Raw genomic sequence first — 16,891 nt, forward strand, 5'->3', positions numbered from 1 at the left:
ATTTTTATTGTTCTTGGCCTTATACATGGGCGTCTACGGAGAAGTGACTTATACATGGGAGTCTATGGAGGACTGCCTTATACATGGGAGTCTATGGAGAACTGCCTTATACATGGGAGTCTATGGAGGTGTAAACTAAAAAGTCCTCCGAGTCTAACACGGCCAAATTTGATCGCATTGTGAAATAAATTTACGTGCATCTGTATGGGGTAGGGTACTTATGATCCTTGTGCAAAGTTTGAAAGAAATTGACCAGGGCATGTCTGAGATATCTGCGTGAACAGACGGACGGACGGACGCGGGCACGGACAGACGGACATGACCCAATCTATAAGTCCCCCTAGACATCGTCCCTGGGGACTATTGGATATTGAATGGACACATTTATTAAAGACGTCACTTTAGCTTGTCATTGATAGTGAAATGATTTTTTGCAGAAACTTGATCGGTCCAGCCAAGTACACATGCTTACTCATAACAGCTGGACTGCGATGATCACAACATTGTTTTGTGATATTCCGATACAAAATTTAAAAATTTTTATTAATATGTCGCATTGACTATAAAGTTGCAAATGTTTCCTTGGGTGTTGAAACATGTTAGCATAGTATACGTGTTACAAATCAACACACCAAACAGCAGTGTTCATGTAAGAACAACCTGCTTGATTTCCATGGACTTTCTGGTCCGCCCATCACACTGTTATGGGCGGACCAATTCTTAGTAAATTTACAAATTCAGTCTCAAAAGTTTATTTATCAAGAGTAAATTTCAAAATTGCTTGTATTAATTAAATTGTCAGTTATTAACAAATTCCTTTTGTATGCCAATACAGCTCATCTCAGAACCGGACATACTTATATACACACAAGATTTGGCAACACCCTGACAATTAAATACAGCACTGATTTACATTTACAAATTATTCTATGTGAAGTAATTCTTCAAATGCAGATACTATGACAGAAGAGTTCAGCACTGCCAAGATATGAGTATAGCACATTTTGAACCAGAGTTATGAAAATGACTGAACTGTGTCACAATAAGTTTCTTTTTATTAAATTAAGTAAATCGTTTCATTTTTATCTAAGATTGTAGAGACTAAGTTAAGGATATTAGTAACTTTAAACCAGGAAAAAATACCAATAAGTGGAAAGGATCAAAAGAAATCAACTTATTTATTTCTTTACATATTACAAAACCAGAAAGTAACACATAATTCTAATTTAAGTGATTTAAGGCTACTTTTACAAGCTTACTTGTCAATGTTTGATGATGGAAAGAAACACAAAATATAACTAACTTAAACAATAATTATAAAAAACCACGAATAAACCTCAAAAGCAACAAAATTCCAAGCATAACATTACACGATTGTTCAGAATGTTCATTTACAAAGTTCACTCAAAATGTACTTTGAAAACGATAGTATTTTGACAGCTGTTACCGCGGCTACTTACTAAAAGTCTGTTGAAAAAGAGTACTAAATATCGTTGTTTTTCAGGTCAACAAGTGATTGAATCAAAAACATGTGTCATGAAACAGTAAAACAACAACTGATAAATAAATAACTTTTCTCAAGAGTAACTTGAAACGCCTCGCCTAAAAGAAAATTTCATCCTGACCCTGACTGCGTATTCGAGCGCCACGGCAATAAACGAACGATCGGGGAATCCCCAGGAAAATCGCTCACACTACGTACTCGTCCAAAACATTGATTGTTCACTTTTTAGCTGCATGATTCACTTACCAAAAATATTTTTATTTTGTAGATAAATAATTGAATTTCTATTTTTTTAATTCGTTTGTTAATGAAAAGTCATTTTAATGTTTTTAGATGCTTTAAAAATTTCAAAACCCGCTAAAAAACGACTATTTGGTTAAAATTCAAACGAAAAACACAACAACCAAGCTACATGGAAGTCGCTGTAGTCTGCCTTCTCACCAAATGCTTCCCTTGAAAATGTTTGTAAACACTTGCTGCATCCTAAATTTGAGAGAAAAACGATACAACGTGTCAACCACATTCTTAACAGCAACAAAGAAAAAAAGGCTCAGACTAACTTCTATGAAAATATTAACATGGCAGGCAAGTCTGCTGATTTGGTAGCAGCAGACTTACAAGTTTCATTAATTCAGGCAAAAATCTTCATACCAAAAACAATTTCTTTTTCCCTCACATTTTGCAGTTGAGAAGCAGGCAGTGAAACCATAAATTTCACAAAATTTAACTAGTCACTGGCATTGGTAGGCTAGTGAAACCTAAGGCTGGGCAAAAATTGTTTTGGCTACTAGCCCAGGGGGCTTCTGACTCAAAATTTTTTTGCTCACCCCTGACAACACAATACAAAACTAAAGGATTCATCAAAAGTTAAAGCAATCAAATTTGTTTGGTTTTAGGGTGTACCATCATCTTTGCGTTGATCACTGCTATGTGATTGGGGAAGAACAATGTAAATACAGGTTGTCTAGTTTGTTTCTCACTGTCAGAGCGACATGACCCTGTATTCTGGCACCACTGAGATTCTCAGAAAAAATATTCTTTATTTGTGACAGACTCAGCGTTCTGGTAGGGAAATATACATATGTATGGCATTGTATCATTTCCCAGTTTCAGCAAAAATTGCCAAGTTGGTGAATCAGTATTTTTTATTCCTTTCTTCCTCCTCTAGCTACAGACAGAGCTATATATTTTTGGCCTTGCGATGTGAAAAAAAATGAAAATGCCACCCTAAGCCAAGTGAAAATGTTTTTGCAAAAGAAATGAAGAACCCAACTTTGCCTGTGTAATGCATAAACATATTGTTGTGTAATGGCATGAGAATGAGTCAAAGGAACAGATTTCTGACCTCATTATTCTTTAAAATCATTAATTTTCACTGGCGTTTAATTGTCCCTGTTTTGAAGATTGAAGCATTTTCACAAGGTTTCAACTTGATAGATTTGGCAAAAATACAATGATATCTATTGTAATTTCCCCATCTTCACTGGGATTTAGTTTTACAGTTTAAGCCTAAACATAGAAATAGCAAAATTGAAAAAAGAGAATTGTTAATGATTTTACAGTATCCGTTTTGTACTTCAACACACCTAACAATATAGCATACAACATGTATTTACCTCTGAAAGCTCCATGTCCAACAAATCCACCACATTTTCGAGTTGCTGGTATATCACTCGCTATGCACATGAGTAACGCTCTGTAAATTTTTCCTAGCTTCGAATTATCTTTCATCTTCACTCCTACTGCAAGTTCCTGCAATTCGTTGACCAAGGGCTCGAGATATGAATTTATATTTTTTGGGGGTTCATTTGGTCCAGGTAGCAAGCCAACCAGTATAAGGTTCTCTGGCATGAATCGTTCTTGTCTTGGGAGGTTGTTGATTACCAAGTACAAAGCACCGACAGAATGTGGTGTATGTTCATATGGCTGAAACCAATCGATATTTAGTGTTAAGCATAAATTAAACTTGCTCTTGAAATATCCTTGACTTTCAAAGTCTTTCCAAACTTGGCCATCATAGATGTCACCCATGTAGTTATCTTGACTATTTCTTGTTTTCCATTTGTTGCACGCATCCACAAATCCTGGTCTGGTGACAAATGTTTTCAAGGATGTTATCAATTTACGGTAGCAGTACACCTTCTTTGGGTAGAGGTATTCCTGTCCATTTTGTCCTTTCACTTTCTTCAGTAGAGCTTCTCCACATGGTCTGCGCTTTGATCGATGAGGATGTTGCCGAAATTCAATGTGCGAACACTTAAGTGATACTTTCTTGCCAGTGGATAGGGTTTTGTAGCAGTTTTCAAAGTGGTTAGATGTTACATAAACAACATACTGAGTAAAATCATCTCGATTAAGCCTAAGAAACTTGCAAATGGTGTAAAGTGTACTTGGTAAATTCTTGCTAAAGTTTACCAAACTGTCAACTTTGAACACCATGGCTATTGTTGCTAACAGTAGTTTCAAAAATGTCAAAAGGCGCTGAATACCTCTGTCTGAAACATTGTATATCTTTTGCCGTAAAAGAACAAACAGGAACATTGCAGTCATCAGGGAAGAATGCTGGATATGTATGTCGTCATGTTCTTCAGTATTGGTTTCACCCACAGATTCATTCAATTCTGCAACTTCAGATATGTCATCATCTTTCGAGACTTCGGTCTTATCTTCAACTTCATTGGCATCTTCATATTCACTTTCTTCATTGAACGCTTTGCAGCTGTCATCATCACTACTCACACACTAGAAAATATAATTACAAGTGATTAGTCAGATGACTACACTTTTGTAAAATTGAAATGCAGAGTGTTGTGTTTTAGTGCACTTTTGATTAGAGCAAAAGACACACGACTCACACAGAGTAGCCATTATAATCTCATAAGTAAACTACACGTCATTGGTTACTATTGGATACTAGAGATAGTGTCTCATCCTGGTGGCTTCCATCACTTAACACTTGTTAATGTATATGGGGTGAATATACTACATTCCTCCCTGCTAAGTTTATATGTCCGGTCAGAGTTCAGAGTTCATGACGTAGAGTTCATATGAGTTCAGTTAATTCCTAACTAAAATAAAATGCAATCTACTATGCCGAAATATGAGGTTTTGAGGTAGACTACTCGCTGCCTCTGTGATTGTTAGGGATTATTCTGCCCTTGTCACAGTACAATCACTTTTGTTTTGGAAACTACAAATCTAATCTGGTGCTTTTATATTCCGCACGGGATATCTTCTTTCCGTTGGTTTAGGTGGTGGTGATACAATGGTTGCTGGATCCTTATTCACGGTAGCACTTCCTGATGTTATGTTGGCTGGTGCAGTATTCAATACTGGCGCCGAAGTTGTAGGTGTTTCAGATGCATCTCTCATTTCCCCCGATGTTACTGGGTTGGTGGCTGCAGCAGAGGTAATGACCTCATCCTGGACATCCTTGTCCTGGTATGTTGCCATGGGAACTTGTGATCGATGGAGTTGATCGATGTGGCAACGTCTGACGTCATCGGGAGATGTTTGAACTTTGTAGGATACTGGTCCAGTTTTCTCAGTGACTATTCCAGGTATCCATTTTTCATTTCCGCGATAATTTCGGACGGAAACTCTTTCTCCAATGTCAAGTTGACGATCATGTGCAGTCTGTCTGGTGGCTGCTTGATCTAGTTGTTTTTCTTGCACATCGCGGCGTAGATCTGGTTTCAGTAGATCTAGACGTGTGCGCATTCTTCTATCAAAGAATAACATCGCTGGTGTTTCTCCAGTGGTAGAATGTGGTGTGTTTCTGTACGACATCAGGTATTTTGATAATTTCTTCTGCACTGTTCCTTTCTCTCCCTTCATGGCGTGTAACGCTTTCTTGAAGGATTGTACAGATCGTTCTGCAAATCCATTTGTGGAAGGGTGGTATGGCGCAGAGGTGATGTGTTTGATGCCGTTATTCTTCATGAATGTTTCAAACTCATCTGAAACAAATTGTGGGCCGTTGTCGCTTACCAATACTTCTGGGATACCATATATCTTGCAAAAATGGTGCACAGTATTTCTATCGTCTTTTCAGCAGTAGTGGACGATGTAGGAATTACTTCTGGCCATTTTGAGTGTGCATCGGTGATCACTAGGTACGACTGTCCTCGGAATGGACCCGCGTAGTCTATGTTGCCATGGCAATGTTGGCCATTCCCATGGGTGAAGTGGTGCGACCTTTGGCATGCTCTGGTTTTGTTGACATCCAGAACATTGTTTGGTTACTTGCTCGATAGCTTTATCGATGCCTGGCCACCATACATAGCTTCTTGCCAAGGCTTTCATTTTCACTACGCCTTGATGACCGCTGTGTAGTTCATCTAGAACTTCTTTCTGCAGTTTGCTTGGTATGATGACTCTCATTCCCCACATTAGACATCCATTGAATACAGTTAACTCACTTCTACGATTATAGAACGGAGTTAGATTCTGATCCTTGTGAGACCATCCATTCATAGTAGCTTCATATACGCTGGCTAGAACAGGATCTCGGCGCGTCTCTTTTCGAACACGAGCGCTTGTAACAGGGAGACTGTCGAATTGCGAGATGTGTAGCGCTTCGATCGCGTCTTACTTCTCTTCAAAATTGGTGTCTAAGGATAATCTCGATAAACCGTCTGCGTTGCAGTGTTTCTTGGTATTCTTGTATTGAATATCATAATCAAAACCGGCAAGATATATTGCGTATCGTAGCAATCTTGCTGCAGTTGTTGCTGGAATTCCTTTTTCTGGATGGAATATCGATACCAGCGGTTGATGGTCTGTCAGTAGTGTGAATTTTCGACCATATAGGTAGGTGTGAAATTTCTTCACTCCCCATACTATTGCGAGCGCTTCTTTCTCTATCTGCGAATAATTCTTCTCTGCCTTTGTTAGCGATCTTGATGCATAGGATATTGGTCTTTCTTGCCCATCTTCCATTGTGTGGGAGACCACTGCTCCTAATCCATATGGTGAAGCATCGCACGCAACTTTGATCGGCAGGTTAGGATCATAATACGCTAGCACTTTCTCTAATGTGATGAGTTTCTTGGCTTTCTTGAAAGCTTTATCACAGTCATCAGTCCACTTGAACTTTCGATTTTTCTCCAACAGTCGGTTCAGTGGATGCAATACCGTTGCTAGGTTTGGTAGAAATTGATGATAATAATTTATCGATCCAAGGAAGGAGCGAACTTGACTGACGTCCTTCGGTTCGGGTGCATCGGTCACGGCTTGGACTTTTTCTTTCGTCATGTGGAGCCCATGTTTGTCGATGACATGTGAGCAGAACGTGGTTTCATCTTTGAAGAATTCACATTTCTCAAAATTGACTTGTAAGTTATGCTCTTGAAGACGTTTCAATACTTCTTCAATATTGGCTAAATGTTCGTCGTCATTTTCGTCTGTTATGATCATGTCATCGATTATGCATTTTGTGCGAGTATCTCCTTGCAGTACTTGATCCATGGATCGTTGCCATATTGCAGGTGCTGAGGCGATACCAAACACTAATCTGTTGTATCGGTATAACCCTTTGTGTGTATTGATGGTTAGATACTTCTTTGAGTCTTCATCCATCTCCATCTGATGATAGGCTTGACGCAAATCGATACGTGTGCATTTCTTTCCACCTGCCAGGTCTGCAAAGATATCTTCAATACTTAGTAGTGGGTACTGATCTACCTTCAATACTGGGTTGACTGTAGTCTTAAAATCTCCACATATACGTACTGGACCTGGTTTCTTGGGGACTGGTACAATCGGCGTTGCCCAATCACTGTGTCTTACTTTTGACAAAATACCTTCACTTTCAAGTCGGTCTAACTCTTTTTCCACTTTCGGACGTAGAGAGTATGGCACTTGGCGGGCTTTCTGGAATTTTGGCACTGCATTTTTCTCTATCAGTAGCTTTGCCTTGATTCCTTTCATAGCTCCGATGCCGTCTTTGAAAACTTGTGGGTATTTGTCTAATATCGTTTTCAGCTTTTCATCAGTTGTTGTCTTTGTTGTCTTCTTTTCAACTTTAACTGCTTTCACTGCTTGGCGGTTGATTTCTTTAATTTTCTTCCAATTTATCTGTATTTTGCATAACCATGCAGCTTCTTCCCATCAGTGGCTTGCTTTTTGTCTTGCAGATATACAGCTCTAATTTAGACTTCTGGTCTTCATATTCAACCGTGACATCCAAGATACCCATAATGCCTAGCTTGTGCCCTGTAATGGCTCTCATGTTTACCTCGGCATCTTTCAGCTTTGCTCCCTTGAAATATTGGTTAGTTATTTTGGTTATTTTGGTTAGTTATTTTGAAACTTTCACTGAAATACCGGTATCTAAACGTACATTTAGTAGATATTATTTAACAATTATTCTGATGCTATACATTGTTTATATGCAAACTGAAAAAGTTATTAGAAAAGTAACGGTCAATGATACAAATCAAAGAGAATTGTGGGTGATTTTGTTGTACTCTACATTGGTCACAAAATTAGGAACTTCCCAATAAAAGCTGGATTATACTAAATCTATGCAAATGTAAAAAAGCCAAGCTACTGATCAGACGTGTGGTGTTTGGTCCCAGAATCCCATAATGTTGCCAGTACAGGTATCGGGCGTTAATTGTCATTGAATCTTGCATATGATGTCTGTGAATATGTAGCAACTAAACTGGATTTAAACAAAAAAAGTTTAAAATAAACAAAAAATGTTCCGTTGGTTGTTGGAGTGCACATATGTTTCCAAAGGGGTTCCCTGTATGATCATTTGACCCCTCTTTGCAAACGTCACAAAAGTGCCCATCATGATTATTCAAATTTCTCATACAGTCACAGTGATGCTATAACAATTCAAAAACTCAAGCCAAGTGTATGCAAAAGGCTCTGTCATCAGTAATCCCCTATTGTGCACCCACAGTCCTGTAACTTCCCGTGTAAGTAAAACAGCATCATTTCTGTATTTCCTGTATGCCCAGAACAGCTACCGTTTGGCAAAAAAATGGGTTATCTCTGACTTTTTTTGCCAAAGTGTTCAGACTGGAAATTACTGATTTAAATTGACCAACCAATTAAATTGTGTGAGAATGAACACATGGATTGATGACTGTGGAAAATACCCCTCTTTCAAAAATCTGAGACATATTATTGTTGACAGTACACATAATTTTGAACACATTGTTTAAAACAACACAAAGGTGTAAATAAATTTGCTAGGACTAGAATAGACAGAATGTGGAAAAAACTAACCTACTTTTTGTAAAACTACAAATATGACACAAATCCTTCAGTGTGATTAGACTTACTTTGTTATTTACAGTTCCTCCCATGGAGCCATCATCTTGATCGCTTTCACTTGTACATAAATCACTTAAATCACTTTCTTCAAATTCTTTCTGTAAACTAGAAAAAGATGTACCGGTATGATAGTTTTGAGTATAGCCATAAAAAGTTGTGATGACTGTCCCACTTAAAACTGTGTTTCTGCTTGCAATCTACCAGCGTGAGATTTGAACACTGCACTTCATATATAATTTAGAGATACCGTGACAAAAAATTGCCTAAAAGAATGATTTTGCATTGTTCACAAAATTTGCATATTTTTGACACTGGCATATTCATTTGAACCAATTAACATCTCCATCCTGTGATGCACCTACACACAATATACCAAGATGGTAGTTGCTGAGGTTTTCAAGACAGACAGACATGTTTGCTAGCTTACAAAATAATGTCAATTGCCATAAACAATGTAAACATATTACATATATGAAAGGTAAAAATTACCACCGTCTGAATAATAGCTGTATAAGCACAGTGTCTTTGTTACTTACACTGCATGCCACAGCGTTAATACTACTGGGTATATTGAATTTAACCATGTAAAAGCAAGTGAATGACAATTAATTTCTAAAACTCCAGTATTTTCAGCAATATTCAGATATGATCGACTAATTCAACATGTCACTACACATTTCCAATCAATGAACTTGATTCAAGATTACGAATCAAATTGTTTTGTGAATTTAAAACACTTCATCAAGAGATTACGTACATGTTCACTACACAAAGACTCCTGGATTGCTGTTATTTTACTTTGAGATAATGCAACTCGTATACTACAGTTGGTTTGCTTGGTCTGACTTTTGTTTTTCAGAAAAGCCTTGTCCTGCTCATGAAAACGCCCTCTTTTTATGCTTCTATACCCATGATTTTATCAACAGAAAAGACCTAAACCAGAGATGGCAATGAGTGTTCTGCACACACATATCTACTAGTCAGTTAATATTAATTGTGGTTGATATACAGATTTTTCACATAACACTGCTGAAGTTTTTGCTTTATCTGGTAGATCAGAAGAAATTTATGTACATCTATTATGAGTATTTCTTATTGTGTCATCATACATCAGCTTGCAATCAGGCAATAAATTGCTTGTGATCCAGTTTTTCAATAATTTGTTGTCAAGTGTTGAGTGAAAGTGATTGATTAGTTATCATTTTCTATTGTGATGGCTGGCATATTTTAACGTTATTCCACATCAAAACATTGTGTATATAATTTTTGGTGAGGTATATTTAATTACAATGTACCTCGCCATGTTGATGGACAATTGGAAACCGAGACAAAATTTCCAACTGTATGTGTATGTTGTGAGAAAAGTAGACGTGCATCCAAATTTTCAAACATATGCATGCCACCATTACTTTATTATTCAAGAATTCAAGTTTGTTCATTACAAGTCTTACCTTTTTGTTTCTGATAATGGTTCACCATTGTCATCGTAATGGATCACAACATCATCTGGTCTCTGTTCAAATATGTCTGAAATTGAAACCATGGCAAGAAAGTTTTTGTTTACATGCATGTACAATCAAATATGTGCATTTTTTGTTGGGGTATTTTGTTCCGCTTGCATAAGTTGTACAGGCTGTTTCAATGTTTACCTTTCAGTTTGTTTGTTTGTTTGTTGATTCATGCACAGTCCCTCCACAAAAGTTGAGGGACCATGGTCAGGGCTAGCAAAGGGATAGAACCTACAGAAAGTGGTGCAACAATAAGTAGATCGATAAATTAAATATACAGCGGACATAAACACATAATTATTCATCTATGTTTGCATTGTTTGTCATCTCAGTCTGATGTCACGTCACATCATCACATGTACATATACGTAACTTGGGCTTCTCATAATGACAGCACCCTAGCCCTGTGTACAATGCTGTGTGAGAGTGTCCAAGCGTTATGCAGCCTAAAACTGTCTAAGGCTGCAATCACAAAAAATCGGGGGAAGGGGAGCCTGGAGGAATGGGGGGGGGGGATTTGACCCTAATTTAAATGAAAAAATGTGTAAGTATATGGAACTATTGTAATTTTAGTTACCTAATTTACCTTTCCTACACCAAAATTTTCAGAGATTCAAACGTTTATTTGATGGAATATTTTCACCTCCTAGTATTGTCATCATTTTAAAACTTTTAAGGTAGCGACTCAGGTTCATTGTCACCTATTTTCAATCCTCATTTTCACAAAGAAGACGTGGTCACACACCCGACATGTGGTACTTGTTTTATCTGCTCGGTCACCTAAGAGTTCAGAAAATGTGTTAGTTTTTCAAAAACAGTGCGCATGCGGCTGTTTTACTCATAAACACGTGTTTTTTAGTTTTTTTACTCAAAAAAGTGTAAGTACAAATCTCCAATCGGCCTTGGTGATCTGTTTACGGCAATCGACGGCTGGGTATACTGGGCAAAAAACAGTGTCCCGGATTTTTGAAATGCGCTTTTGTTTTCACACAATGCGCCTTCAAAGTGTCAACTTGACGTTTTTTTGCATAAATTATCGGCCTTTGTTCACGTTTGTCAGGATATCTTCACTTCCAGGCCCTTTATCGGAAATCTGAGACACGGTCTTTCAGATATATTTATTTACTGTCCACAGGTGAAAAATCAGGCTAATCTGTCCAGTCGCCGCCGACTTATTCTCATTTGAATAATGTACGCACTGCCAAAAACGGAACTGAGAAAATCGAAGATTTGTGTAAACGACCTATGCATCACACATTGTGACCAAGAAGTCCGGCTCGCGCACTATTTTCTGCGAATTTTCTTACACCAGGACTAAGTTGAAATATTTAGAGTCAGTTTTGGGAATTTTGAATATGTTTAGGATTGCAGATCGTATGAAAATAGAAAGAAATTATACACTGAACTGGCAAATGCTTAGTGCCAGCAGTGGGTGGTATTTACACAACAAACACAGAGGGGTAATTAGCGATTTAATCCATTTTTGGAACGTTTATCTAGCATATTAACTGTATACTGTTGTCTCAACGGTTACAATCTGGTTACCAGAGTTCACAGTCAAGACGAAGACGTCGAAACTTGTGTAAAAAAGTCTATCTGATCGAGACCTGTGTGCTGTCGTCGCGCGATCGCGTCGGGCATTCACTTGTTCTTGTCTCCAGTTGTCTACTTCCTGTCTTGCGATCGGCAATTTATGCATGTTCTTTGTGAAAAATGATTGTCAAGTTCATGTTAGCGCCGACACTGTGCGAACGGGACGTCACTTGCTAGTTTTCCTACCTCAAGATGAGATGAACACATGTAACTCTTGACAACATAAAATGTCTGTCGTATTTTCTTAGCTTTTGCACCGCACTGCAAACTTGTCGCCCTTCGTTACGATGGGAGAGATTGACTCGTGTTATTTTTTCAAACTTTATTTATATGTGTTCTTGTACCGAATTTTATCAAACTAATAATAATCACGCCGTAGCGTAGAACAGTGCAGGCTGTCATCGACAGCGTGTTCCGAGAGACAGAGTATCGACTAGTCTACAGTGGAGTCACTCCACTTGCGCAATACCAGCGCACACATAATTATTTCGGAGATTTTTACTTTCAGTCAAACTTTTGATGACTGACCTCATATAGCAAAAATTGCTAGTTTCAACACTTTTAGAAGTTGAGCCGGGTTTGTTTTACGTTCAGTGTTGAGGTCCAGCTAGCAGCTGTGGAGTCTGCGGGTAATTGATAAGTTTAGACAACACGCACACAAGAATCATTTGTGAACCCTCGCAATTCACGTTTGACGTAATTTAATTTTTGGGTTATATTTAAAGAACGAAAAGGCATGAAATAAAAAAATATTTGCATTTCGTTTCGAAAAATTTGCAGATCGGTGAACTTGCTCTTGTGAATGTACATTATGTGTGTATGAACTCCTGCACTGGCTTGGGAAACTCCTTGACATACATGTCGCGTGATGTCGGGTACGGTGTTGTTCAAGGTTTCTCAGCAGACACGAAAAGATAGCACGATAGAAAGATGAAACTTCGAGTTTAAAAATATAAAAGAACACGAAACAAACACCAAGCATGTATAGCAAGAGTGATAAAATTATCGCAACTAACAGAAGTTTCATCTCGCTCAGGCTAATTTGTGGACTCGGGTATGTAATCAGCCAGCATAGCCTAATATGTTCGAAAAGCAGCATGTCAAATACTTTCATAGTTGTTGAACTGAACACGTCTCCGTTATCGTCTGCGTCCTCAGCCAAATCTGACTCTTCACTGCATTCATGATCATTATTGCAGGGAATATGAGCCAAAGTAGGATTGTTTTACATTTAAATCGACCTTTGCGCACGTTGCCGTCTTTTTCAGGTCCGCTTTTGTGGACCTCGCTTGCTTTTTCGACGGTACGGAGCGCGAGCGCCGGCTTTGGTCTGCTCGACGTGTTTGCCGTACTGATACATGCGGAGTTCAAAACGCTGAGCATAACGTTGAAGCTAGCGCATGCGCACTATACCGCCAAGCCTATACGTAATCTCTGCGTGTTTATCAAAGATATCGTGGTCGGTAATCCGCGACCGTTAAGACAAAAGGGAAATAATGGCACGCGGTGTAGCTGATAGTTTGCCATTTTAGTAATATTTCAGGAATTTCCCGGTACGATGTGACCCAACACCTTTCCCAAAAGAAAGACCACGTGTCAGTGGTTCGAAATTTGAAATAAAAAAACATAGGGCCAAAGTCCCTGAAGCTACTATAGACATGGATACAAAATTAAGTATTTCCGGACTGTATGAAATTATCTCACTAAGGTCATCACAGGGACCTGTGTACCAAATATTAAAGCTGTCTGACCAGCGGTTTTGAAAAACAAGCGACTCAACAGTTGACAGAGCTCTGCTGTGTTATAAAGAGAATAACCTTTTGTGACAAATGTATTGATGAAGAAGGTGGATATCTTTGATAGCTCATTTCAGGATGGCCTGACCAAAAATGGAAAACAATTCCGTAAAAATACAGATTTGCATATTTCATCAGACTATATTAGTCTATAATAGCAAATAAACGAGAGTTAATTACATTCTAATTAAAGTAAACAAGACTTGCTTAAATCAAGATTTACGTCATAAAAAAAGAGCATATCTGTCAGGTTATAAAGAATCTTAAGCTGGTTATCTTTTTATCAGTATTTTCATCCTATTAACCAGGCACATTTAAATTTCAAATTAACATTGTAAGTAAGTTCTGTTGAATAAGTTGAGACTGTACGTACTCAGAGAAAGCACACAGAAGAGACAAATGTTTGAAACTTAAGAAGTTCAAGGTCATCAAAAGCATTATAAGGAATCATGTCACACTTTCATTGCACTGTTTACACAGATTGCATAATTGCTATAAATAGCACACGAGGAATCTTACAGCCTAGCTTTACCATAGAAACCCTATCACTTTGACCACTCTTTTAATTGACCACTCTATTTTTTTCCTCAAAAAGTAATCTTATTTTATCCTTACCAAGTCAACCATAAATGGAAATTAGAACTTTCTCTATCTCTATTTATTTGACCACCCTATCATGACAAACTATTATGAGCAATTTCTTTTAGATAACATAAATGGTGGTTCAGAATATATCAGTTTGGATTCAGGAAAGTTGCCTTTACATGTTTTAATCCTCAATTCACAATGAACTGTCAAAAAAAAATTGAACTTTCTGATAATTCCACACTAAAATTATTTGATGATTTCCTAATTAATTCAATTATTTAAAATCATATTATTATTTTTTTCTGGGTGAATTGATAGGGTTTATACAGTACAAGAATTACATACAATGTAAGTCAAATTTTGACTAAAAATGACAAAAAAATTCCTTAAAAATTCACATTTCCATATTTCATCACAATTTGAACAAATCTAAGTTGGGTGATCCCTAGGGACCTGTATACCAAATAACAAAGCTGTCTGACCAGCGGTTATGAAGAAGATTTTTTACCAAAGACACCTTTTTTGGCATTAATTTGCCTATTTTCAACAATATCAAAAAATTAAAAAAAATAGTTTCTCAAAATCATATTTTTCATCTACACAACAAATATCAAATCAGTAAGTAATTTGGTTCTCAAGATATTTGAGTGGACGGACGCCTCACAAACGGACATGCATACATACATACATACATACATACATACAGACTGACGACGGACGCCGGACGGATACCCATCCCAATAGCTTCAATAGACTATAATCTATAGTAGCTAAAAAATTGCTAAAATTGACCTTTGAACCTGAGTCGCATCGTTAAATAGCATCTGATATAGCCACGAATTCATAATTTGTGTACAGTACTCTCTAATGACAATCGTTTTATGTGCTCTTCAGTAGGTGCCACTGGCATGGCAAGATCGGAAGTCCACTGATATCTTGAAAAATGAATCAATTTAAGAACTTGCCTTAAGAATTATTGCTGATAATAAGTAGTGTTGAACATCTGTGAATAGAACTGCCAATATGTTTAGTGTTGCTTTGCATGTATCCCCTATAAATATGGGGCTATATTTTTATTTTTTTCGGGGGGAGGGGCTTGGAAATTTTGTAACCATATAACCTGGGGGCCTTGAACATTTTGAGGGTATCGAGGAGGAATGTGGAAAAGTAAGATTTCCAAACAGCGATTCCTACAGCTCCCCCCCCCCTTTCCGTTATTTGTGAACACAGCCAGCGTAGGCCAGAACACGCAGCATCGGACGCGGACGCAGGGCCAACTGCACCCGTGTTTTGATCTACGCACGTGAATCACTGAATGAGGAAGGTGATCTACGAAAGATTTCCATGCAATGGAATATTGCATAAAAATGAAACGTGGAAAATAAGGCAAATACTTCATTTGTTTCTGGTACATGAAGGTCACGTGACCATGGCATAACCACGCACTACAATAATTTTGGTAATGAAAGAGGGGATCGTTCTCACCTGCTTTACCACTCTGCACGGCCCGTTTTCCATTCTCGTCTACCCAGTAACCGTACCTATCGAAATAACTTCTCCTGTGTGTGTAATACGCGGACTTTTCTAAGAAGTTCGAGCAATGCCCACATTTTCTCGGCCATGAACCACAGATATACGATTCTGACATTTCTGAAAAAGTTGTCAACACCTCAAAAATCACGATGCTGAAGTTATTTTCGTTTTCGTATTCGTTTTCGTTTTCGTATTCGTATTCGTATTGGAGTCACTGACAAATCTTTTTTATTTTTAGTCCAAATTTTGTAAGTTTTATATAAAAGTTCTGTCTTTACAGTTTTTATGACAATATATCAATACTTCAATATTTGAGAATGTAAGTTGAAAAAGATCCAATCTTTTTAGGCCCTAGACTGAAAGATATCGTCGATATCATTAGAGGAGAGATTTTAAAAACAAACGGCCAGTACACAGGCGCTCCTTAGCTGGGTAGTCTGCTAAATAGATCGATTTTCGGCTTGATCTATCGATCCTGTAGTCGATATTCCCGCCATTGTAATCTAAATACTCACTAGTTTACAGTGGCGGGCATATCGACCACGGGATCGATAGGTCGAGCCGAAAACCGATCTATTTAGCAGACTACAAAGCTAAGGAGCGCCTGTGGGACAGTAGTAGTCTTTGGAGGAAAGATTTTTTAAACAAACATCATTTTCGTATTCGTTTTCGTATTCGTTTTCGTATTAAGGGATTGTTCACTTTTTACGACCTGGGAGGGGTCGGCAAAATCTTGTCACCGGTGTTCAAAAAAATATAAACCCCCCTGCATTTTTCGTGAAAAAAAGATGACCCCCCCCTTTGTCAGACGAAAAAATTTGATCCCCCCCCGCTGAAAAATAACCAAAACCCATATGTCAAATTTACCCGCATGGTTTGGATTTGAACTACGGTACGCAGCGCACTTTATTCGTGTAGCAGAGATGCCAGTGCACAAACTTCTCAGCCACATCCATTGAAACGTCTGTTAATTAGGACGACTGTAAGGCAATTTTTAACTCCATTTCCATAGACGACTTATGTCCATGGACAATGTATAAAGTAAACTTTATTGGAGAGGTTCGCCAAAGGCAGCCCTC

General features: G+C 37.9%; 1 protein-coding gene across 2 annotated transcripts; it reads right to left on the bottom strand.

Annotated features, from left to right (window-relative positions):
• Positions 1-1,152: 1,152 nt before the first annotated feature.
• Positions 1,153-15,970, bottom strand: LOC139126526 (uncharacterized). 2 transcript variants are annotated; one of them, XM_070692579.1, is made up of 5 exons: positions 15,765-15,970; positions 10,246-10,321; positions 8,803-8,899; positions 3,121-4,246; positions 1,153-1,987 (listed from the first exon to the last, which is right to left on the bottom strand). In XM_070692579.1, exons 1-5 carry the CDS (start codon positions 15,925-15,927, stop codon positions 1,881-1,883), a joined length of 1,569 nt encoding a protein of 522 aa, XP_070548680.1. In that variant the 5' UTR covers positions 15,928-15,970; the 3' UTR covers positions 1,153-1,880. The 2 variants fall into 2 exon arrangements, with proteins under 2 accessions (XP_070548680.1, XP_070548682.1); XM_070692581.1 differs by lacking the exon at positions 15,765-15,970 and having other exon boundaries at positions 8,803-8,892; positions 10,246-10,279.
• Between the last annotated feature and the right edge of the window lie 921 nt (positions 15,971-16,891).

The sequence above is a fragment of the Ptychodera flava genome, assembly GCF_041260155.1.
Source record: "Ptychodera flava strain L36383 chromosome 3 unlocalized genomic scaffold, AS_Pfla_20210202 Scaffold_27__1_contigs__length_13241970_pilon, whole genome shotgun sequence".
NCBI classification, from domain to species: Eukaryota; Metazoa; Hemichordata; class Enteropneusta; family Ptychoderidae; genus Ptychodera; species Ptychodera flava.

Coding starts and splice junctions, on each gene's coding strand:
- LOC139126526 (XM_070692579.1), bottom strand. CDS start 15,927: ATGTCAGAATCGTATATCTGTGGTTCATGGCCGAGAAAATGTGGGCAT. Junction 8,900..10,245: donor CCATTATCAGAAACAAAAAG/GTAAGACTTGTA, acceptor ATCTTTTTCTAG/TTTACAGAAAGAATTTGAAG. Junction 4,247..8,802: donor GAGGAACTGTAAATAACAAA/GTAAGTCTAATC, acceptor TATATTTTCTAG/TGTGTGAGTAGTGATGATGA.